Raw genomic sequence first — 24152 nt, forward strand, 5'->3', positions numbered from 1 at the left:
AGCAGGGTATTTAGGCACTAATTAGATATGCAAGAAGTATATCAAACCTTAAAGTATTGTATTAAATATCCACACAAATATATGAAAGATTTGACTGGGTTCTACTTCTGTCCCTTTATTAGGTCAAAAGGTGAAGGCAAGTGTGTCATAATAAGCCAATATCCTGCAGCTTATTACACACCAAATCAAAAATATAGAAAATAAATGATAATCCTATCTACTTACATAAAAAGGTAATTTTTAGAGTAAGTTAGTTTCCAGACTTCCACAAAATATGCAGAAAACTGCATACGATCAGTTTCCATAAGAACAGCAGTTTCATGTAAAAGGTGGGTCAACCTGCTAGCCAGATCTACTTTTCCCAGAAGCTCTGGAAAATCAGTGCTTGAACACTGAGGGGCCTGTCCTGCTGGCACTGCAGCGGTGGAACACCCAGCGCCATGAAGATGAAGCCCTGGAGACAACTTCTTTCTGTCTCTCACCCACCTTTGCAAATCACTCTGTGACAAGATACAGAAAAGTTTGCTCTACTGGTGAATAACGGTGATTTAAAGGATTGTAACATGTATTGTATCCAAAAACTCAGTATGAGTGGATCAGGCAAGGCTGTGAAAATCATAGTTCAGGGTTCTCATCTGCAGTTGTCCTCCTCCTGGCCTGACCAAAGCAGAACAGCTGACTGAGGAGCTCTGCTGTGGCCACCTCACCTCACCCAGCAACCTCTTCTCTCTCACTTTAAATCACTTGCAGTGCCTCAAGCTCCTTCCCACCCCACCTTGCCTTTCTCCCAGTCTTCTGCCACCCAGCCCACTACAGAGGACTCCGAAATGCAGATGAGAACTACAATAGCACAGCAAGTGTAAACAGTTAGTAGGCCTGCCACATCTTTATTGCTACAGGTTTGGCAAAGGGGCAGTCTCCATCCTTGGGTGGAGTTGGAGGCAAAAGGATAATAACAGTTAAGAAAGAGTGATGAACAGCGAAATTAGGAAAAGCAGTCAACATATTTCAAGGCTCTCAGAAAAACCTGTATCTGGAAGGTACTGAAAAAATCTTGCACTCAAGCAGTAGCTTGCCTCTGACCCCGAAGCAGTGCTGTGCAGTGTGTGATGGTCCCGTCTGACCTACTGGCATGAATACAGTCTTTTCCTGCCCCTCGAAGGCTAAGGCTACTACACACAGCTACCATGACTTGTGGTTCAGTTCACAGAAGTCTCACAACCAGGGTCATTCCTTGTGCAATGTTTGATGAAGGTGAAGGTAAAGTGGTTTCTTGGTCAACAGTTGCAATTTCTTCCTTTTGAAGTCAGTGGGTTTTTTGTACCTGTAACCACAGGAACATAAGTTAATCCAAGTACTAATGGCTGCATAGGAAGATGAAAGCATACGAAAAAGCTTGTCCTGTACAGATCTTATTACCGTAATCTTTTAAATACATCTGACAAGACTTACTGGAAGCAACAATAACAAGCAGATTTACAGCAAGAAAATCAAACCAAAAACTGAGAGAATATTGGCTGGTCTTTGCTTTGTTTTGTTTTTAATCCAGCTGATCTGACACTCAAGCTAAGGTCAAAATTAAAATCCCCCATACAGAAATTGTTAACTTCATACAAAATTTAGTTACAAACACCAGCATTTTATTTTGAAATAGTTGGTTTTTGAGAATGGTCTCTAGCCATTTTATTTTGCCTCAATGCATTTTACCTTCCTTTCTTTATTAAAAATAGAATATTCCTTATGGAAGTCAATCTCATGAGTCCAAGAAACCTTCCCTAATGCCAGAAGCCACACATTGTGACTGAAGTCTAGCTCATTTCCTCTGCCATTAGTATCTGTAATTGCAAGTCACTTACAGTTCTATAACAATTGCCCCAGGTTTAATTTCATCCATCTCCATGAAAGCAAAGCACTTGGTGCTCGTGAACCTTTTCTTAGGCTTGTAGTGTTTGAATTCAAAGAAAATAGCTGCACCTAGGGTGGAAAATGGTTTAATAGAAAAGTTAGCAATTATGGCCAACAGCTATCTGAAAACTTAGCTGCCATTAAAATCCTCTACATACATTGACAGGAATTATCTCCAACACTATTATTTACTCAGAAGCTGCACCATCTTTATAATGCTCACACTCACAAGAGCTTGCGCTCTTCACTCAGTTATTCATATCAAGGTAACAGTTTGTCCAATGACTACGGTGATAAAGCAGCTCAATACCTGTGCTGCAGAGCGGACTGCTGCATTTTTCTCTCTTTTCTCCCTTGTCTGCAAGTCATCACAACAACTGAGTCAAAAGAGACAGGATGCAAAGGTCTATTTTTATCCTTGTCTGGACCTTGAGCCCTGCAGCAGCAGCTCAGGCATGGCCTGTTTATCAGATAACAGTGCCCACACTTGCAAAGCTTCTGGCCCTGTTTCTGGTCTCTGATACCACGTACCTTTTGTTAGTTTTTCAATGTGTTTCTGAATCTCGATGTCCACATTAAAATGGATGTATGTGTCCTCCTTCCTCAAAGCCACAGGAGTATCTTGCACAGGAGTCAGATCTATCCCGTTCAAATCTGCAGGAAAGAAACAGCATGAGAATGGCAGAAGCTTCTCAGACTTTAGGTTATGCTTTAAGAGATTTCCGAGTCACTCCTAATACTTTCACAAAAAGTTAATGCACACTTGGATTTTTTTTTTTCTCTAAACTTAAAGGGCAATCACACCCCTTCATAGACAGTGAATTTTCTTTTTGATTGCAATGTGAAAGCAGGTAAAGTCCTGACAGTATCCAAGATGAAAATTTGGAATTATCCCTGTTTTCTTTATTTTTAGGAGCACATTTCTGCTACCAGCAAAGGCTTCCATCTCCTCTGGAAGTGGGACTCCAGCAGGGCTTCAGAACCGCCAGCTGAACCAGCAGAAACGGATACACACCAAAAGCTGCTCTCCACACAGGGTCTGCAGGGCGCAGCTTACAGACTGTATATATTACACTGTATATGCCCTGCTTTGCAGCCTAGACCCAACATGCATTTTTCCTCTTGTTTTCCCCACAGGCAGAGGTGCTCTGGGGCCATAGGTTGGACTCCAGCTGTCAGAGCCAGCCACTGGCAGTGCTGTTCAGGCACAAGCCACCACACAGAACACTCTCTCACTAAGCCTCCGCTGATCACTCAAGTACATTTGTCCTCTTTCTCCCCTCGTTAGTGATCCCTTTCCCTTTGGCGGCACAACGTTGCTAACGAGGTGGCCAAGATGACAAGTACACAGCACACACACTGTGCCTGGGGTGCAGGCTGAGGCTGAGGCTGGGGGCCTGGGCCACCATTGATGCACTTCATCCAGGGAGCAGGCTGGGACCACCAATGTATCAGGAACAAACCTCTCTCCAAACCTGCGGAAGAGCAGCCTGGCATAGAACCAAGAAAAACAACTACTGAACATCTTGAGACTCCTAATAGGGACAAAATGACTTCTCAGAGTTACATTTCCTCGCCAAAAATATTGAGAAATAAAGTAGTCACCATTAACGGACTAGGCTATAGCCTGCCCACACACATGCTTTTTAATCCATCACTTGGTAGCCACCATTTATAGGAGCTTGCAAACAGAGCAACACATGTCAATAGAAAGACTTGTTGGGAAAGCAGGCCTAGCAATATGCAGTCCTCCTTAGCTCCACTAAGGAAATTATAGCTAGGTCTGAAGGCAAGCAACAGTTTTAACAATATGCAATCGGTTAGGAAAGTCAAACACTTCCGTGGAAGGGAACAACAAATGCTTGCTTTACAAGTTCTGGTAAGTTCCAGGATCCAATGGTAGAACCCCATTAGGGCTGGTATTTTCCTGTTGGCCAAGAAAAACCTAGTGTGAAAGAATTAAACTCGATTAAACACACACCCATCCAGCTAGCCCCACCACTGAAGTCAGCCATCCTCCAGCTTTCTGGCATACTAGAGGCAAAGAAAAACTTCACAAAAGTGACTAAAGAAATGGAGTCTGAAGAATAGCTATATAGTCTAAAAATAATGCTGCAAACCTAAGGCAGCACCATAACGAAATACTGCACATTTCGAAGTCTGAAGACATGAAGAGACAGTTGTATCAGCTGGGGAAGGCAAGAGTCATGCTCCAGCTTTTCCCCCAACCACATGAACTCCTCAAAGGTCCAGAGAGAAGTGGAAGGTTTCACTGTTGAAAAATCATCACAGGAAGTGGGATAGGATAAAGCTTTCCATCTCTATATTTTGGCAGGTAATGTTTGAGAACGTGACTGGGATTCATGTGACATTCAATGCTGTGACCCCTCCCTTCTGCCAAAGAGTTTGTCCGGTGGAGGATGTACCTGATCACCCAAGTGTTTTATCCCCACATTTGGTGTCCATTCACACATCTGAAGAGGACACACGCAAGGTCACCATCACAGCTGAAAATAACTGGAGACTGTTGACTCAGCTAGAAATTTGTATACTATAAACAAAAAAAGTCAAACCTCAAACGATTGTAAAGATAAGCAGAAGTCAAGTAGGGCAGGCTGAGGGTAAGCAATTCTGACTACAGGGGCTTCCTGCTAAGAAATGCAAAACGGGGAAGAGGCAGATGCTCCCATGAGAGAGAGTCTGAACACCAAAATTTCAGCCTCAAGCAAAGGCATCAACCACACTGTCATCTGAAACAATGATAAATCCTAATGTTGCCTGTTCTGGACTGATAGAGAGGTTCTTCCAGACTCATGGACCCTCTCAGAGCAGCAGGGGCTGTGAGCCTGCCAGGCTTTGGCCAAAATGTTTCACCACCAAGGCTAAAACATATTTTATATTTTATTTCACTTGCAAGCTTTGCTTCCCAGCTTCATACCCATTCCTCTAAACCTTAGGCTTCAGTAAGATGATCTTTGTTTTACTAGAAAATTAGTTTAATGACAGGGGAAGAACGGAGCCAGCGGGCTGTGGTTCACCATCTCCAGAAAGCCCAGAGACCAATATGTGTGGGTGTACAAGCAGCCCAGACAGGTCTGTACTTAAGAGTCAGCTGAAGAGGAAGCTGGAACAGAGAAGCACAGTCTGCCAAGTTACTGATACTCAGCTCCTGGCATGGGGAAGGCACCCCGGGGTCCACAGATAAGCACATCTCGGGGTCCACAGATAAGCACATCTCCTGCACTGATTCACCTCCCAGTATCTCTCAAATACAGATTTTTTCCGCCCTTGATTAAAGCAGAAGCTTTAAGTCCACAACAGAAAATGCAAGTACCAATGTGTATTTTTTTTTCCCCCAGCAGGTTGAAAAATCAATACAGCTTTCAGAAAATGCACTCTCTCCAAACTAGAAATGAGGAGCCAGGAACAGAAATCATTACCCTTTACACTGACTGTGATGTAAGGATCAATGCACTGCCCAGCATCTTTCAGACCAATTTTCTCTATGTTGATGGTGAGTAATGTCATCCCGGGTTCAGATGGCAATCTGGGTAATAAAGTACCTGGAAAGAGTAAAGCATGTTATTAACCCTTTGTGTCCTCTCACAGTAGAGGCTTTGTTTATCCCATCACCTCTCATGGAAGATGCTATTTTCCATAGTGGGTTCAAAGCTCAAGGATTCATATCTCAACAGTGCACAGACACAGTATCATTTGACAGATTTCAAATCCCACATCAAAAAATCCCAGGACTGCCTCAAGTCAAATAAATTCATAAAAAACTAATGCCAAAAGAACAGAAAGGAGCTTTGTTTAAAGTGTTTTTTCTTGCAGAATAACTCGCTCATGGAACTTGCTTTCTATCATTTTTAAAGAATAAATTTGTGAGGCTGGATTCAATCTGTAGTTGCAGGAAGTTCAGACACTCAATCAGGAGTCCCACCCCACGGAACATGACTTGGCTTCGTGTTGAACACCAAGGCTTGAACAGTAAGGAGGAAAATGGCACTGTTGCAAATCCCACTTGGACAGAAGGGAACCAGAGGAGAGATTCTCAATTATCCAAGTTCTACTAGCCTCTACTTAAACAAGGAAAAAAAAGTGTTTGCATCCCCCAAGTTCCCTTCTGCCTTAAGGAAGGGACTCCCAGCTCTGTATCACAAACATTCAGCATCACAGCTTTGTGGTCAGAGTAAATGAATCCTCACAGTGCTGAGGAAGACATTACAGCTAGGAAGAAACACAAACTGTTCAAACTCACTGACAGCCATGAGATTCTGTCAGCAACAGCAGAGGTTTCTTCATGCTGATTTTTGTGAAAACTGACAGGCTTCAAGCCTTATGTGAATAAGCACCAAGACAGAAAATGCTTAGACTTACGAGTTTGATTTAAAGTTATGGTTTTCTAATTAAAAAAAAAAGTTATCCCAAGCCTTGGGATTTAAACAAAGTAACAGTTTCCTTTGGCAAGTCCAATATGGGTTTTCCTTGATACTTTTTTTCCTCTTGATCTGCTTGAAGAGCTGGAGAACCAAGGAGTTTCTATCCTATTGGAGAGACTGGCTTTGCAAGAGGGAACCATGTATTCTGCTCTTAGAACTAGAGCCACAGCTTCAGCAAGACTTAATGAGCATTCCCACACCCAGTCCCTCTCTCAGGACCATCAGCAAGACCTGAATTCACATCTGTGATGCAGCACGTTTCTGTATTTCCTGTCTTGGCTGCTAGCAGACTCCTGACCTCCAAGGTACCTACTATGTCTGGAGACACTTCAAACGCATCATGGCAGAATTAAATCCACTGTTCTAAAGTAACAGGACAGGTTTCTGACCATAGGATGGTAAGATAAATGTTAAAACACAAACTTAATAGAGAGCACCCATTTCTGCAAAGAAGCACACACACACTGCTCCAGTTCATCTTGCTGTCTCTACTGCACGAATGTTCAAAGACTGAGTTATTATTTCAAAATAATGTAAGGTGGAAGCAAGCTCATTTTCTCTTTGGTGCAAGACTTTGCTGTCTTGCAAAGGTCTCCTAAAAGCAGCACGTCCCCCAGGAGCAACTGTAACTGTCTGTTTTCCTATTTGTCACTCAGTGGGACTAAGTGATAGGATACCAAACATAAAAGTTACCCAAAATACGCATCAGACTGGCATTTATCATAAAAATAGTGGCTAAGAAAAATTATTGTGTCACTGAAACATGCTTTCTGGAATGCATGAAATTGCAGAGTGGCAATGAACAGAAAAGTCAAGCTGATTCCCAGCAGGTACGAGAACAGCGGGACCAATGGTCTCCAAGGAAGAGTTTCTTTTCTGCCTCAGGAATAGCCAAGCCAGCGATGGACTCAAGCAGCTGACTGCAACCTGTCCCAGGCAGGTCTTCTGCTGAAACTTCTGCAGTCATTCCACATAGGAGCTGTTGACATTAGAAGCACAGTGACTTCTCTGTGGTGTAACTTTACTAGGGCTGGGCATCACACTGCCAGTCTGCCACCACAGCTCAGGCCCATGTGCCTTCAGCAGGCTCCCACTAAGGCCTCACACATGAGGAAACTGTCAGTCATTTCAGACACAACCACAGGACGTCATTGCCAGAGGAGGGAAGGGAGCATCTACAAATGAAGGAAGTATCCTCTTCCAAGTGCACTTCAGATATACAAAGGTGAGCCAACCCAACCGCTCACTGCCACCAAGACACAGGCACTCAGTCCCTCTGTTCCCAAACCCCGCTTCAGAGAAAGGGGAAAAAGTGACAAGTCTCCTGCTGGGTTCACAAATGGAAATGGTTCACAGAAGAATCCTTTGCCAGCACAGCACTGGAATAAAGATGTATATAGCCAGGAGAAAGGCAGGAAACCTTTGCTGTTAGAGGCAGCAAGCCATTAGCCAATTCAGCTCCATACAGTATGGAAGTCTAACTATACAAGTACTCTTTTGTGTAAGATTTCCCATCAAATGTGTATTTCACTACAGAAAATATAGCTACACCTACATTTGGCTACATTGCAAGTGAGAATGTCTGTATTAGCACAGGAAGACTTCTAGAAAGCAATGTAAGGTATGTCACCAAATAAGACTTTCCCTTTTTCTGGTATCAAAGGCAAATGAAGATCAATACACAGATGCCCAATACTACGGACTGTTACCAAAGATTGTATTTTGAGGGTTGAAACTAAGAGCTGAACGAAGAACATTACGGCTACACGAACACGATCAAAGAAAACCGTATATACTAAAAGGTTATCATACCTTCGTTGGCTCCTGGATTAGATGAATGGTGCAATGTGATAACGATGAAGCCATGCATGGAGAAGACAAGACCATGGTCAGTTAAACAATACGGATACACACTATGGATTAAAGGCATATAGAAGCAGAGTGCAACACAGCTCTATCAGTTCAATATGGAAAGTCCACTTTACTTGCAAGGCTCACGTCAGAAGGCTGCAAACTGCTTTTGTTTAAGCCTCATCACCCAGAGAAAGAGCAACAGAGTAACCTCCAATCAGGCAAAAAGCACCCTGCTAATCTACATTCAATAGGGAAACAAGATCTGTGTTCAAGTAGGACAAAACCACCCTAGGGGTTTATATTACTGTAGCTACGGGGAAGTATACCTTAATGCAAAAGAATTTCAGAATAGTCAGATATGCAGTTTATTAAGTAGATGACAACATAAAATATCAGTAACTTCAGGAGTTCCTCTCACCTCTTCTTAAAAAATCATAGAATTGTTCAGGTTGGAAAGATCTTTAAGATCATCAAGTCCAACAGGTTTACTGAGGAGTAATTCTGTAAGAATGTATATACTCCAAACCTCTCCTCTTTCCGATCTGGCTACTCTCCTTCTTTGAAAGTGATTTAACCATAAACTCAATCTGTCTATCAACTTAGATTCTATGTCCACTACATCCATACAGCTCTAACTGTAGGCACTATGGGCACAGCCTTATTGATCCACCACTAGACCAAGAGCTACTCAAGGTCTCTCTGCTGTACTTTGGACAGACAGAATAAATTTATTTATAATGGTAAGTAACAAGAATTAAGACAGTAAATGTAAGCAATAAAAGACCACAATATATTATAGCCTGTTTGTGAGCTTAGCATAAACGACTGTGGAGCGTGCATACCTTCATCAGTAGAGCCTGCAGGGCCCATATTCCATAGCATGCATTGGCTCGGATCTATGGACAGAGGCATGTTTTCTCCAGGCATAAAGTCATGCCGCATCCTAGCTCTTTCAATTGTAATTCCAGTACTGATTTCCCTACTTGTTGTCTCCTTCCCAAAACATGAAGTTTGCCAACCTGCTCTGAAACTAGAAACTTGTTTCTTCTTCAAAGATACTACACCAGGGACCAAAAGAACCTCTGCTGCAACACCCTACTCCTTTGCCCAATAAATTGCAAAAAGCCGAAGTTACAGGAAGACCTTATCTAGAATCTGAAAGTATATCAAGTTCTACAAGTGCTTTCACATGAACAAGGACTTAGGCTATCAAAACCAATGCTACCTTCTCTTTATCCTCTCAGAGCTTGGGTTTAGTCTCAGCCATTCTCTCACCAGATGATGCAACACAAAAATAACCCGCAACAACTTATCACATCTCTAGCAGGATGTAATGCTTCTTGCAGGAGAAAGAGTGCCACAATTTACATTTAAGTATGTGCTTAAAACACTTCACACAGTACAGTTAAGAAAGCACATGGAATGAAAACACTGAGTTTGAAAAAGAAATAGAGGCTAATTATTTGAGGTGGATGGTACCACCCTCACAGGTTATCCATACAACTGTTTTGCAATAGGATACTGTTTGCTGAGAAAAAATATACACTCGCCACCTTTGTGGTTCTCCAATACAGCAGTAGAGTTTACATTAACCTGTTGCTCCTCACCTGAACTTTTGAAATCACAGTTGAAGAAAGGGGCTCCTCAGAGACAGAACTTACATGTGCTATGGCAAGGCTGTGCACCTACCTGGAACTCTAGCAGGAAAAGAATCTGAAGACCCTGCTCCAACTCCTCCTTCCTCATCATCCTCCTCAAACTCTAAGTGTTCTTCTTCTCCAGGTGCTAAAATCTTCCTGTAAAATAGGAAAAATAAGAATGAGATCAAAGGTAATTCATCAACTGGCTTTCAAGTCACAAGTCACCATCTGAGTATAGAGCAGGGGCTATGTTTATTGCCATTTCATCCTTCTGATGAGCTACTGACTAGCTACAGTAATATCTACATACCCTGATGAGATTGCAGGAGCTCAGCCCACATAGAAAGAACAGACGCAATTTCCAATACATATCTGTACATGAAGTGACGCGGTTCTCTCTTACCTGAGTGGGACAGGCTGAACATCAAAGGGAAACTCCTTATTGTAAGTGAGGATATTCTTTAAGACTGCAGACAGGAAGAAAAAATAAATCCATATCCATAAACAAGCATTAGTTCCACTACTTCACACAGCTATGTCCATTCTCACAACATCTTCAGACACATAAATAATGATATAAAATAAATCAGACCATGGAAAAAAAATTCTATCATATTTTAAATACTGGTACAGTCCTGATGAGAGCTACATCACTATAACATTCAGACAGGTTAACTGCAATTCCAGTACACATTTTACACAGGCAGGGAAGATAAACATGGCAATAACCAAAAGCATAATGAGAAACAGCTACAGACCCCAAGGTTAATGGTAGTCTTTGGTGGTTATGGAAAGGAGGGTGCTGCTGTTACTGGCAACAGCTCCAAACAGATTCAAGTCTCCAGAACTGATACACTTCAGCACACATGGAGGCTGCACACTCAGTCACCGTGAGAGTCCAAGATGCTGCCAACACATAGCTTAGTTGAGATTTCCACTTCTTCATGCATTTTGAGGACTTTTTCTTTTGTGGTGGTGATGGTGCTTTATATTTGGTTGTTTATTCTTTTTTTCCTTTTTTTTTCCTGCCCCCAGATGTCTAGACAGATTGGAAAAATTCAAAAGATACAGTGCAACATCTGAGCATCGAGCCCCAGAGACACCGACTAACTCTTTAGCATTTGATGAAGAATGGCTTTGCCATTTGTACTGGAAACGTACTCAAGTTTTAGTAATCAAAACTTTAGCTGTTATTTCCAAAAGCATTTATGAGTAAAAGCAAAATTTCCAAAAGCACGTGAAAGCAATAAGCATCTCATGACACTGAAGGGCCCAAAAATTTACAAGAGGACACCTGCAGGGAGAGGCACTCTCCTATCAGACAATGGGTGTCCCAGACTGGGCAGGGGGGAAAGGAGGTAGAAAAACTGAGTCCTCTCACCGAGTCTTATTTTGAATAAGCCCTTTCAGAGCACATGTTAGTAATCTCCTCTCAAGACTACCAAATGAGAACAAAACTGTTTTAAAACCACGTTAAGACTACACAAATACCCAGAGGTACTTAAATACCAGTTATGTTTAAGGAACCACTGCCAGACCCCTCTGCCTCTGCATCCTACAATTCAGTCAATATGGGAGAGCTTCCCTGTCTGCCTTCATACTCACACCACTCAGCACAGGCTCCATCATTCACTTGCCAGACACCATCTGAACACTACAATGAATAAAGAATCCCTCAGGGAAATGACAAAGAACTCAAAAAGTCATTCTCTTTGCTCGTTCTGATTTTTTTTTTCTGATTTCAGTACCACCACCTGAGAGGTTGGATACTGTCTGGTTCCAGCTGGACACGATACATAAATACACAAAGCTTTAAGTTGCCTTCAGTCAGATATGACATACAAAACTGATGCCAAGTCTGTCTCTCTCTGAAGACTTTTGTTCCGAGGGATCAGTAACAGAGATCTCATCACAGTGGCAAAGAATCACAGCCACTTCCCAACCGAACAGCAGCTGATTAGTATCAGGGAGTCACCTTCCAGCGCAGCTGAGGTTCAGGAAAAGAAGGGGATTTTTTAATCACTCTGAATTCCCCAGCTCATGGCCAGAGATAGAAAGTGAAACTGCCCCAGACAAAAATCTCAGTAAGGCAAGATCTCTTACAGATCACAGGCATGTCATACAGAAGCAGTAGAAATGACAGCAGTTCTCCTCCCACCTTCCCAAGGCTGGTAACCACTGGAACCCTCTCTCTTCCCATTAGCCAGTTTCTCTCACTACATGAATGAACATCCCCTGAAAATAATCCTTCTAGTAATACATTTCAGTCATCACTAGAGGGCACAAAATACTCCACCGATAACGAGCACAGGAAAAAGGCAAACAATTTTACAGCACCTTTGAGGAAAAGGAAAATCCTCTTTACATCTATCACAAGTAGATAGATGCAAGTTTCAGTTGATTTAAATAAAAATAACAAGATTACAGGAGAAAGCAGTAGGTCACAAAACATTGGAATCTCCCTTGCAATACTGTATAAGATACCCAAGCTTTACAAGGTTGGTTTGGGCTTTTTTGGTTTTTGTTTTGTTTTTAAAAACACACGTTGCCTCTGGGAGAAAGAGCACATCCCCTCTGTAACGCTGCTGCTGGGAACATGACTCGCAGAAAGCTCTCCATGTGTATAACTGATGGGCAGATCCCATTTATGCTGCTTTTCCAACAGAAATCTTTTAAAAATAATGTTCTGCAGACTCTCGTTGTGATGAAGCTGCCTTGTCTTTTGTGATGCTGGACATGATCACATTGATTTTATCAGCAGTTGCCTCTCTTTTGAAAGATTTCAAGAGAAGTTATCAACATGAGCTGTAAGACCAGTACACTCTAGCTTGGCAAAGACCACCGTCCATTTAGATTCTTAATGACAGCCTGTGATACCTGTACTGATTTTTTGTAATTGGATGACAAAATAATTCAGATACCAGGCTCCCCAGTACAACTCAGTATCTACTTCTCTCATAATACATATACATTGAGTTTGAAACTGGTCGCTTAGTGGCTGGAATTATCCCACACGAACACAGGATGCCCCAGCCTACCCATTTGTAACATGTATAACATTGGTCTAAGCTTTCACAAGAACAGGACTTGTGAGATCCAGTGTGTTAGCAATGATTTCACACAGTGTAGTCTCAAAATAGCTATTTGTATGTACAGACCCTCCTGCAGCATTATTGTAGCACAAAAGATTCAGTGACAAATCCTATAAACAAACAAAACTAGCCAAAACTGCTTCACTTTCCAAGCAATGTGAAATGCAAGCTTAAGTAGGAAAAGTTACAACTTGACAACACAAGGGGAAAGGGAAAAAAAAAGCTAAATCTAAGGGCCTTGGTTGTTATAACAACACCCAAACCTATTTTTTCTGCCATTTTGACAGCTTCAGGCACAAAAGTAATTAAAGCAAGCCAAATTGTGTGAATAGCTGTTTTCGTTCCACACGAACAGAATGGCTTGACCAAACAAAGGAATCACTTACTTGCATCACCAGCCCAGATTTTTTTTTTAGCCTTTTCTGGAGGAACATGAGAGAAAATTGACAACGCACAAATTAAAACACTTCATGGTGTATTTTATGAAATGGCTAGTGTTGGCCTGATCAAGATTTACTCTGTTTAAGATATACTTAAAAGCCACAAAACAAAGGCACAATTCAGAGAGAAAGAGGCCGGAAGAACCCAAGTCAGACAGCGGCATTAAGAACATCAATGTTCAATTGTTGTTGTAGAAGCAGCACCCGTTCCCCTCTAAGGAAAATAACTCAGTGTCTCTGAAAACCGATGGCCACACACGGTTCCTCAGTTTTAATACAGTTGCTTGCTGTATGAAGCCTCAGCTGAATGTGCTTCACACTGGGGAACAGGTTTTTTTGACAGCTAAAAATCAATTCTCTGATGGAGGGCAAGATAAGCGACAGAACTGTTGCACCATAATTGAAATTTTGGCTTCTAAGAAAAGGAGGCATTTCAAGGGAATCTTTACATCTGTTGGCAGAATGTAAATTCTAACTAAACCCTTCAACAGTCACTTCCTTTGATTTGTAGAGCGGTTTGATCAATTAAAACATGATTCCTCGCTCTCTTCCACCATTTGGTTGCTCACTGCGCTTTTGCACAATGGAGTCTAAAATCCAGTCATTAAATGATTACAGCATTTTAAATATTTTGCAAACAGAGAGCAGAAGTAGCCATACAAAATAATGCCAGATCAGAAGATGCAATATGCAGCTTGAGAAAGATCTAGTATTTCCAACACATAAAACCCTTTCCTGAGTTATGGTCTTCACAGACCTAGCAGTCTTGTACTGTACCTTCACTTTCCATTTTCAGGGAATAGTTTAAAAGCATTTGGACTCTGTTTTGGTGGAGATATTAGGAACTTCAATTCAATGTCCTGTTTCTTGACAAGCATCCCTGTAGGATCCTGTGCCAGTTACTTAGAGAATGGGAGTGCAGAAAAGCTCAGCTTACTAATGAAGTGGAAAGACTTGCCTACCCATCATGTTTATCCTCAACAACCTCCCTGATTATAGAAATGTGACAGGACCAAAATAAAACCAGCTTTTGCCAGCATGAAACCTCTTCCACATCTCCAGTTCCCCAAGAATAGCAAAACCATTAGCATTTGGGATAATACTGTTTAGATGTGGAAGCTCTGACCATAAGGATGCTTTGAGAATAAAGTTGACGGTGTTACGGGAAGGAAAATGTAGCAGATAAATAGATACTTCCTACATGAAAAAGTTATTTCTGGATTGACATACGAAGAACTGACCCAGGATCAGCTGGGAAAAAAACAACATCACGCAAAACCCTTCAAAGACTGACTCACATCCTCGCTGTGACTCCTAGTCTGGTAGCATTACAGTGGGAGGTGACAGGTGATTGGCTACCACAAGCACAATTTAAACATTCTCAGAAGGAAAAATAAATTTCATGCTTCAAGAAGGAAGACCATAAAGTGTTGAAATTCAGTTCAAACAAGAAACATGCAGGTTAATTTTCCAGCTGATTATCTGCTCTACTAGTGATAGCTTAAATTACTGTTTTGTTCAAAAATTAGCAGCACCCAAAGAATTACCTATTTGAGAATAAAGACAAATGCATTTCCTAAAACACTGGGGCTCTTATACGTTGAAGTTACCCACATTAGATACCTTAACATACATCAAGTTTTGTCTACGTGGTAACAGATATTTGGAAGAGCTACCTAAACCCAGCATTCTTGTCAAACCACATTGCGGTCAGTCAGTATTCATGATGCTGTCGTATTTTCCACTGTAACGATAAATGTCACTCACTTAAAATACAAAGATACTACTTACTTGGTTCCAACTTCTTCAGATCCTCCAGCTTAAATTCATCCTGTGATTGGGTGGACTGGGACATTACAAAGAAATAGTTAAAACTTAGCATGCACCTTCCCCTCAGACAGAGCTACCATATCTTAGAATAAGCACGCAAGGCGTTTCCTTTGTTCAGGTGTACAAAGTTACCCCAAAGATACATCCTGAAAAAAAACCAAAAAACAACCCACCCGAACAAAATCTCCCCAACAGAGGAAGGATTCCCATCTCTCCTTTCTCCAGCTCTGGTGATGCACTTTCTTCATCTGGCTGTTGCGCATGTCTGTTTCTTAGTAAGCCTTTTTGTAACTAAGAAAAGTTATTTTCATATATTTTCATATATTTTTCAAATATTTTCATTCTGAGATAGTTCACCGACAGTTTGGGAAGCTGAACTAGACTATTCTCAAAGGACAAGTGGCAGAGCTGGCATAAGAAAAATCGTCACATTAAGAGGACTGACACTGGACATCCTCCTTTAGGCAGACGATCAGGCCTTACCTATTGTGTCATTGCACCCTTGGCATCTCTTACGATTACCCATAATTTTCAACATTTCTTTAAGGCCCAACAAGTTCTTTTTCCTTGATTTTGCCCAAGTGTCATCTTCTGCTGTTGCACCCATGAAGCTGCCCACAGTGGGACACATCTGCCCTCACCACAAAGTCACAGGGACTCAGGACAAGCGCAATGCTGTTCAAACACCCCAGGTCAGATCAAACCAGGAAGACAAGGAGAACCAAACAATTCAAATGCTGCACGGCCTTCAGACTGGTCAGCCCCCACCTCACTAGCCCAGCTCAAGCACGCTGCCTAGATTGGCACTGTACGTCAGCCTCTCAGGCGACTGAAGGCAGCACAGTGGAGTGGGGCTGCCACACTTTGTACAGCAACACGAAGTACTCATGAGCACTGTTGGGAGTATCTCGATGCAAGATTTGCCTGCCAACACTCTTTGTTGGTAAAGAGGTAATCCAGTAACCCAAACTTTGCTTCAGATGATTCATTCCTCACACATTTACACTCTTTTGGAAATTTCTCTTGCTTCCTTTTTGTTTTAGGGGATGAGATTGTGCTAAGAGAAAAAGAAATTCACTTCCATGATATCTACTTTCAGTCCAGAAAAAAAGCCCAAAGAATAGCTTCTAAATTATTTTTATACACTTGCCTACAGCACCGCCAGTTTTCATGACTACTACAAAATCATTTTTATTCTACACACACATTCTTACTCATGCTCTATTATGATTTGTGAAGCAGCTGAATTTCTGCAAGGGTCACTCCAAGGATCTTTTCACACTTGCACACAGGTTAGGAAGACAAATTAATCAGGTCTGAAGGAGAAGCATGAGGTAAAGAACCAAAGACCTGTTGTTAAATTCCTATACAAACCCTAATGCATGTTCATATAAGCACTTAAGGGCTTTTAATGCAGCCACCTGTGTTGTCACCTGGAAAGTTCAAGTGTTCAGGAGTTTGTTCACCGTGTTTTCAGAGGTTTTGGCTATGACTGAAGACTGTAAACTATCTTTAAAAAGCTCTACAGTTACTTATCACTGAAATATGAAGTGACATAGGAAAGAGCTATACCTGTAAAGCTGCACTTCTCAGTTCCAAACATGTTGCAATTTTAGCTATGGTTTTCTGAAAGAAAAAACAAAACAAAGCCAACTTAATTTAGTATCAAAACTGTATTCTTCCATATTCACATTTTTTTCAAAATAAATACAAACAATTGCTTTTTCTTGCAAAGATCTCTGATCTATTATTCAGTACCAGATCATTCAGCACCAAAAACATTTTTATATACAACCAGTATTTTCCAAAAGTGCTATAGATAGAACATACATCAGTCACTTAACTCCCCTCCCAAGCCTCATCAACACAGATGGGGTTCATTCACCCAGCAGAAACCGTAACAATACCTACCACACCATAAATTGTTTATAAACTCAACTGCTCTGAAGCGATAGGGGAGAGAAAGGACAAAAATTATCCAAACCAACCAGTCCATTACCTCTGAAAACTTGAGTGGTTTGTGCTAATTTGCCCTTTTTAGGGGTCAACCCCACAATTCCTCTATGGGGTTTACAATCTCAGCTCTCCTCAGAAGGTACAGAAGCCCAATACCTCAGCACTGAAAAAACACAGTCCAGTTCTGTGGGTTTTGGTGGGAGAGGAAGTATAACGGCAGATTATTTTTCTAACTTCCTATTTTTGTAATTTTAAGACTCTTAAACGCTGAGTGAAGCATGAAATAGATTCTTTAGCTACCTAAAATATCTCTAAGCAGAACTGTGAAGTAGTATCTGATTTTTATTTTAAAACATAGAAGAGAGGGAAGGGCTTCAAAATAACCCTTTACTAGCAGCCTCACTTTGAAGACAGTGCTACTAAGCTTTTATGTCTCACAAAGTAAGAAGCTCAAGCAAGAGTCATGTTTGTTCCTACTACTATCAACTGAAGAAAAACAAGAGGAATTCAGACTTCTGTAACTGACACCAAGTGGACACGACTACATGGTCTATTTTACCTTGCTTGACCATCATGCGTTTGTTCATTAACTAAAAGGTTTTGGTGAAGAAAAACAGTCTATCCACAGAGATAAGGGCCAAATGTAATTCAAAATGCTCTGTGGAACATTTACAGGCCAAGAAAAATAGCAACAATGAAGCCATAAAGAAAAACAGGTTATTTTCAAAGTAAGATTTCCCCTCAGAAGGAAGATAAAAGTTTAAACATGCACCTGTAACTCATTCTCTGCTTTTAAACCAGACAGTATAAACACAGTTCCTCCAAGCTGGATGCAAGAGGAAGGGATTTCCTAGAGCACAACTCTAGTATCAAAGAGTTTCAAGAGTATGGGCATCTGGCAAGTTATGCAGTATCACTCAAAAGCCAAAACTTCCCTTTAAAGGGGGTTTTAGGGTTCCATTTTAGGAACCATTTTAGGGTTCCAAGAGGTTTGTAGCACCAGGCAATACGGGGCATGTGTTCACAGCGACCTTCCCAAGTCATTTGTCTTGACTCTCCTGGTACACAAAGTTGAAAGATTTCAGGAGCTAAATCATAAGCAGATCAGACACCAATACCTCAAGGGCACAGCCCACAGCTGGAGTCTGTAAAAGCCTGAGATACCCAATTTTCATCTCCTACCTCAGGCTCAAAGCTTTCAAAGCCATTTCTCCCCACCTGCTATCTCCTCTCATTTTAAACACTATTTTACAACACAGCATTAGACCAGACTTTATGTCCTCGTAACTTATATTACTGTCCACAGTGTGGAGGTCTTATAAAAAACTCAATTATTTTGAGAGCCTTCCAGAAAAGTAGTGACGGATATTTGCACAGGACACACATTGTTGTCTCCTCTGCCTAGAGCGCAGCATGTGCAGTGGTCTGCTGTTTGGGAATTTTAATATAGAGCAATACGACCGTATGCTTGCATGCAACACGGCAGAGGAAAAATATTACAGCTCTCTTTTTGTGGAGGTTCATTTTGTAGTCTAGGTTCAGTCAACAAACTTCTACCTCCCTGAAATAAATTCTGCTACACAGGGATCCATAGCTGGATCTCCAGCACAGCTTGGAAAAACACTTAAAGAAAAAATTAAAAAAAACCAAACCACCACACAAACAAGGAGTACCTACAGTCCTGGATTAATTTTTACACTTTCAGGCCCACACTCCACACATGGTTGTTGTGGATTTACATGTACCTGCAGGCTGGATAGGAAGACACCAGGTAGTACTACAGAAACAGATTCTCAGTCCCTAGGGGGAGAGTGCACCACATCCATCTGATCAGCTGCAGTGTGACAAAAGGAATTCCTTTTTGTATTTGAGAACATCTGGAAAGATACATCTGCAAAGGTAGAATCTGAAAGAGGAAGGTGTGAAGTAATGCGTAAAAGAAAGGAATCCAGAGGTTTCCAAGGGAAGGAAGGGGAAATATCTGAGGTTTGACTACGGCTCTAACATTTGTAAAAACCCAGCTGCTCCGAAGATTTGGGTGTTGATGGCCGAGCAAAAGCATGCCCATTTGATGTTACATCAAAACCCCTCCAACTGCCTCACAGAAAGAGGGCTATGAGTTCGCAGGGTGCCAGCACACAGTCTCTATGCTCCTCCACACAATCAGGACATGTACACAGATTTTCACATGGCTTTTCCCCTCTTGGTCTCACATGTAGAGCATTAATTTCCCCCTGTAAATGAGGTCCCAAGAAGCACTGTTTGACCTCTATTTCCTTGGTCAATTCACCGATAAGCTCAGCAACACCCCCGTTCCCCATCCTGCAGATTCGTAGCTGTGTGTTCTTAAAACTGCCTGAACCAGCTGCCTCCTAGCAGGACAAACAGCAATACAAAAATGAGTGTCTTCTGACTGCTGGGGGTGAAAGGCAATAATGGCTCAAGAAACAGATTAACTGAAGAGAGTTTAGGAGTCTTAAAATAGTAAAGAATAGGTTTTATACGGAATCTATTGAAACATGGCAAGCTCCCAGCAGGCATTATTCATAACTATTTTTTTAAGGGACCACACCCAACCCAAAAGTTAAAAATGCAGCTAAACACTGCTATCATTTTCAGCTGCAACTATCCCATGCAAAGGCTCCTTTTTGCTGCAGGGAAAACACTCTGCATCTCATTAGAAAGACTGAAGCCATAATTAACTTTGCTAGTTTAAAATAGTTAAGATTCAGTTTTATGTAAACACGTGATTTGGAAAGGGAAAAAAAAGCCAGCTGATCTCATAGTCAAGGTTTCTTCAGGGCAGTTGTGTGAGTAATGACTGTGCTAACTGTAATGCAGTCAAAGACATTTGCAAAATACAGAGCCAGAGCAGAGTTTGGCTTTAAAGAGAGCTCTAGGCAGTTAGGAGACCACTAGTTTAATGAATCACGCTAAGACTGTTCAACAGCGCTCTTATTTCAGCTAGTTACCATTGCATTAAAAAAGGCATGATCTTCTAACAGTGCAGAAAACTCAGCCTTGCACAAAAACAGTTACGCGAGAAGCAACAACTGTGGTTAGCAGAGGGCTTTAAAGGTCAAATTTATTGCATAGAGAACTGGGTAAGTGTAACTATAGCTGGAGGCAAGCTGACAACCATGGCCAAACCTAACTGGAAAAATTCATGTAGCAATGAGGTAAATCCACCAGTAACTATATGTTAATATTCCATACAGCTTCTAGGTGATGAAACTGTAGAACAGCCTCCTTATAGCTGTTGCGGGATGACTAGATTTAAACACCATAATTTGGTGTTTTCAGAATTTATCTGCAGAGAAATTCTTCGACAAAATTCCCAATCATTAATGAAGATTCCAGCATTGTCAATTATCCAAGTCAAGACAGAGCCCTCCCTAAGGACTAAAACTCCAGAATTATGGCCAGCAGTAGATATAACACAACAACCTCTCAAAAGCTGAAAATCCAGGAGTGAACAGCAAATTCTGGAGACTAGCCTGCTCTATCAAAGGAAGTAGCACACACTATTTCAAAACAGACTCTTCAGGTCAAGGGCAAAAAGGCAAGATATGAATATTTAAAAATCTGAATTCTTACCATAAACAATACATTTATTATAAGATAAACGATAACTGGCTCACAGTACACCTACGAAAGAAATTGGTGGTAACTGTCAAGTGTTGTTAGATTAACAGATTGTATGATTACGTTAGCAAGTAACACACCATCAATTATGGTGTGGCCATATCTGCACCATACCACCACCTGTGATGCATGAAATAAACCCAAACATGGTAAAAGTTTAGACAGATGAGGTTGAGAATTGAAATGTAGCCTTGTCCTTTCCCTGTAGCTGTAAAGCAAATAGTTTTCCCTCGATACTGAGGGATCACTGCCAAAATCCATCTTCCCCACAGAGTATGTCAAGAAATGATGACACCCTCACAGTAACTCTCAGCAGTATGTACTGTCCTCCGGAAAACAGTTAACTAAATCTACACAAAGTCTGAAATGAGGGTAGATCACCAACTGGAAATCATCATTAGCTTCAGAGCCTTGACTTCTCCAGTCTATGAAATTCTGCGCACAGTCTTGGCCAGTAATATTAGATAAGCAAACCCTGAAGTGTACACGCTGTTCTAGATTCAGAAAAAATAAGAGGTGGCTCTTATATGGCATACAGAACCTCAGAAAGACAAGATATTACGGAAACAGACTTTTTGGAAGCAGGACGAAATAGCGTGCTGGTGGATGCATAGGCAGAAACTTCGTTGAGCAAGAGTAGCTGGTTTGGTATGTAGATTATTTGAAGGGTGGTGAGAGAGAAAACGCACTTCTATTTAACCAAACAGCTTGAAAACCCAGAAGTGTGCTAAACTCTACTCCTACACACCAAGTGAATGATACCAGTGATGACAGTAATTGGTCATTATCACTAGATTACACTGGCTGAGCTCCTGCAGAAATACAGAAGATCAGAACAGCGAGGAGCTTGACATTAGATGAAAAGATTTTGCTGTACATAGTTTTAAGTGCTTATTTCAAAGCAATAGCAAGACTCTTCTTGTTGCTGTGACCAGCATTCCTCATAGTAGAGGGAAGAAAGCGAATGTTCTCTCAACAAAACATTGGGGAATTAGGCTGTGTTTGTGGCTAATGAAATGGGCACTACCATTTGATAACCAGGCTCAATGCTTCAGTGCATCAGCCCCTTACTGATCTGCAAAAAAAAAGCAAGTGATATAAATGTCAACCTCTTTTAAGTTATATCAGCTTTAAAAACAGGTATCACTCCGCAAGGATTCAAAAACAGAAGACTGTTGCCTTAAGACACAATCGCAGTTGTGCATCTAACATCTGAGGTCAGTTATCTCTGCTTCCTGAGGCCCCCAGGCCTTCCCTCATGGCTGACCTCACTCACTTCCAGTCTGGTCCAAGACCCTTTCCACAAGATTCAGGGAACATCTGGAAGCAAAGCCCTGTGTGGTTCTGGTTCCCATACTCAGAGGAGATGATGCCTCCAAAAGTGAGATCAACACTTTGCCTTCATAAAGTAACCGTATTTTCAAAAGTATCCACAGAGGGGAAACACACAGTCAAGATGACTATAGCTAAGGATGACTGAGAATGCTACCAGCAAGGGATAGAATAGAAGCAATCAAAGAAACAGCTGTCCAACATTAACAAGGCTCCCAAGCCTTCAGCTCAGGAAAGGTGGACCAGATCCACCTCCAAGATGATGACTCAGTTTAGGACGATAACGAGCCTTATCTTCTTCTTTGCAGAAGGTAAACAGAACATGGAAGACAGCTTCCTTGCTTTTCTTATTGGTATACTTTGAGGAAACAGGTACAAACACCTGTCAGCCCCTATGTCATGGTGTATTTCTTTGCAATGAGTTTCTTTAAACCTATGAAGTTCATCTCCACTTTCTGTAGCCAGGACCTGTTGTCAGGACCAGCATTTCCAAACACAGACCCCATTACTCAGGCACCCTATTACCACCGCTGGGATTCTGGGCTAGCAAATGTCAATCTTCAGGCAACACCATTGCTCAAACAAGTGACATTATGACTTGGAAATCTAGAAATACAGGGGTCCTCTAATTTAGTATTCCTAAGAAAAAACGTTTTTATACAAGACAGGAAAATTTATCAGGGCCTTTATCTCCAACGATTTTATTTTGCTGAAAATGTTTGAGTGTATGAGATCTCAGCTAGCATTTTCCTCTTAAATCCTGTCACAAAATTGCATTAATATGATGTTGAGACAAGAAACAGCCTTTTCAACTGAGGGGAGGGAGGAAGGAGTAAAGTAATTTCAGTATTTTGAAAGAATATAAACAAATAACATTCTAAGAGACAAGTAGGGAGTATTATGCCAGGACCCTTCCCAGTCAGGTGTTACATGTTAAGCTAATGTCCTCCTCACACTCCCTGATGTGTGCAGTTCAAGATGCTTTGTATTCAGGCTTCACAACATATATTGTGCTGAAGTTGTATACGCAAGTTGTCAAAAGGTCGTCCAAAAAAGAAACATTCAGGTTATGAAAGACACTGGTCAGCACGCACGACACTCAATATTACACAACAGAGCATCTGTCACATCTAATGGCAGCAACTGGTTTAGCCATGCTAGGCTCTGTTTCTGTTTATGTATATCAAGGGAGGAAAAAAAAAGTCTCATAAGGCTCTGGTTTTCAAGACACAAAGAACCACAGCACACATCAACATCTATGAGTCAATGACTGAGCGAAGAGCAACACTCACCTTTTGATCTTCTGTGAATTCTGAGTTGTTGTGCTGAGACTGCGCCTCTTTATGTAGGTGCCTTGCTAATCTGGATGGGGGGAAAGAAAACTGTGAAGTGGGAACATAACACACAAACACATGCCACCAGTCTCCAGAAAACATGTTGGCCAAAAGGCCCACAGACTGCTACTCCAAATACTATTTGGTGTTTTTCATTGGGTTTTTCTGTTGGGTTTTCTTTAACAAAGATTTCTATAAGCATGGTAGTCAGTACTTAAAAAACCCAGAAGATGGACAAAGTATGCAACTGCACTAGGAAGGAAAGACTACGTATATGTTGTACTATGGAGCGAGAACATGCAAGAAGGTCCTTCTAGCCAACAGTCCCTTTTGTAAGCACTGACCTTTTCCCCTTCCCCATCTCCTTAGTTTGTTATTCTAAAATAAACCCACTGTGGTATGAGCCCACATGCATTTCACAGGGAGGGTTTGAGGCAAGCCGAAAGGAGGCACAGGCACCCTGGCAATGGCTGCTCACTCTCCCAGTGCCGGACGCCAGGCGCCGGGTGGCTTGGCCCAGGCTGTGGGGTGGATCAGCTCACATCTGTGCCTGTCAGCATTGCAGACGGAGCAGAGACCCCACCCCGTGTCACCAGGGAGACGGGAGTACCCAGGGGTTTGGGAAGCAGCAGTAAGCAAACAGCTTGAGAAAGCGAAAGGAAGCTGGAGAGGGACTCTATGG

General features: G+C 41.6%; 1 protein-coding gene across 1 annotated transcript; it reads right to left on the reverse strand.

The window, feature by feature from the left end:
- Window positions 1–776: 776 nt before the first annotated feature.
- AIDA (axin interactor, dorsalization associated) lies at window positions 777–23498 on the reverse strand (the record flags this gene model as incomplete). Its single annotated transcript, XM_010186686.1, has 9 exons — window positions 777–1324; window positions 1857–1974; window positions 2437–2559; window positions 5346–5468; window positions 9891–9997; window positions 10245–10308; window positions 15165–15219; window positions 16776–16829; window positions 23429–23498. Coding segments are annotated over 9 exons (811 nt in total), but the record flags the coding sequence as incomplete, so codon positions are not given.
- Window positions 23499–24152: the final 654 nt, after the last annotated feature.

Source organism: Mesitornis unicolor, unplaced genomic scaffold (assembly GCF_000695765.1).
Source record: "Mesitornis unicolor isolate BGI_N332 unplaced genomic scaffold, ASM69576v1 scaffold48736, whole genome shotgun sequence".
Taxonomy (NCBI): domain Eukaryota; kingdom Metazoa; phylum Chordata; class Aves; order Mesitornithiformes; family Mesitornithidae; genus Mesitornis; species Mesitornis unicolor.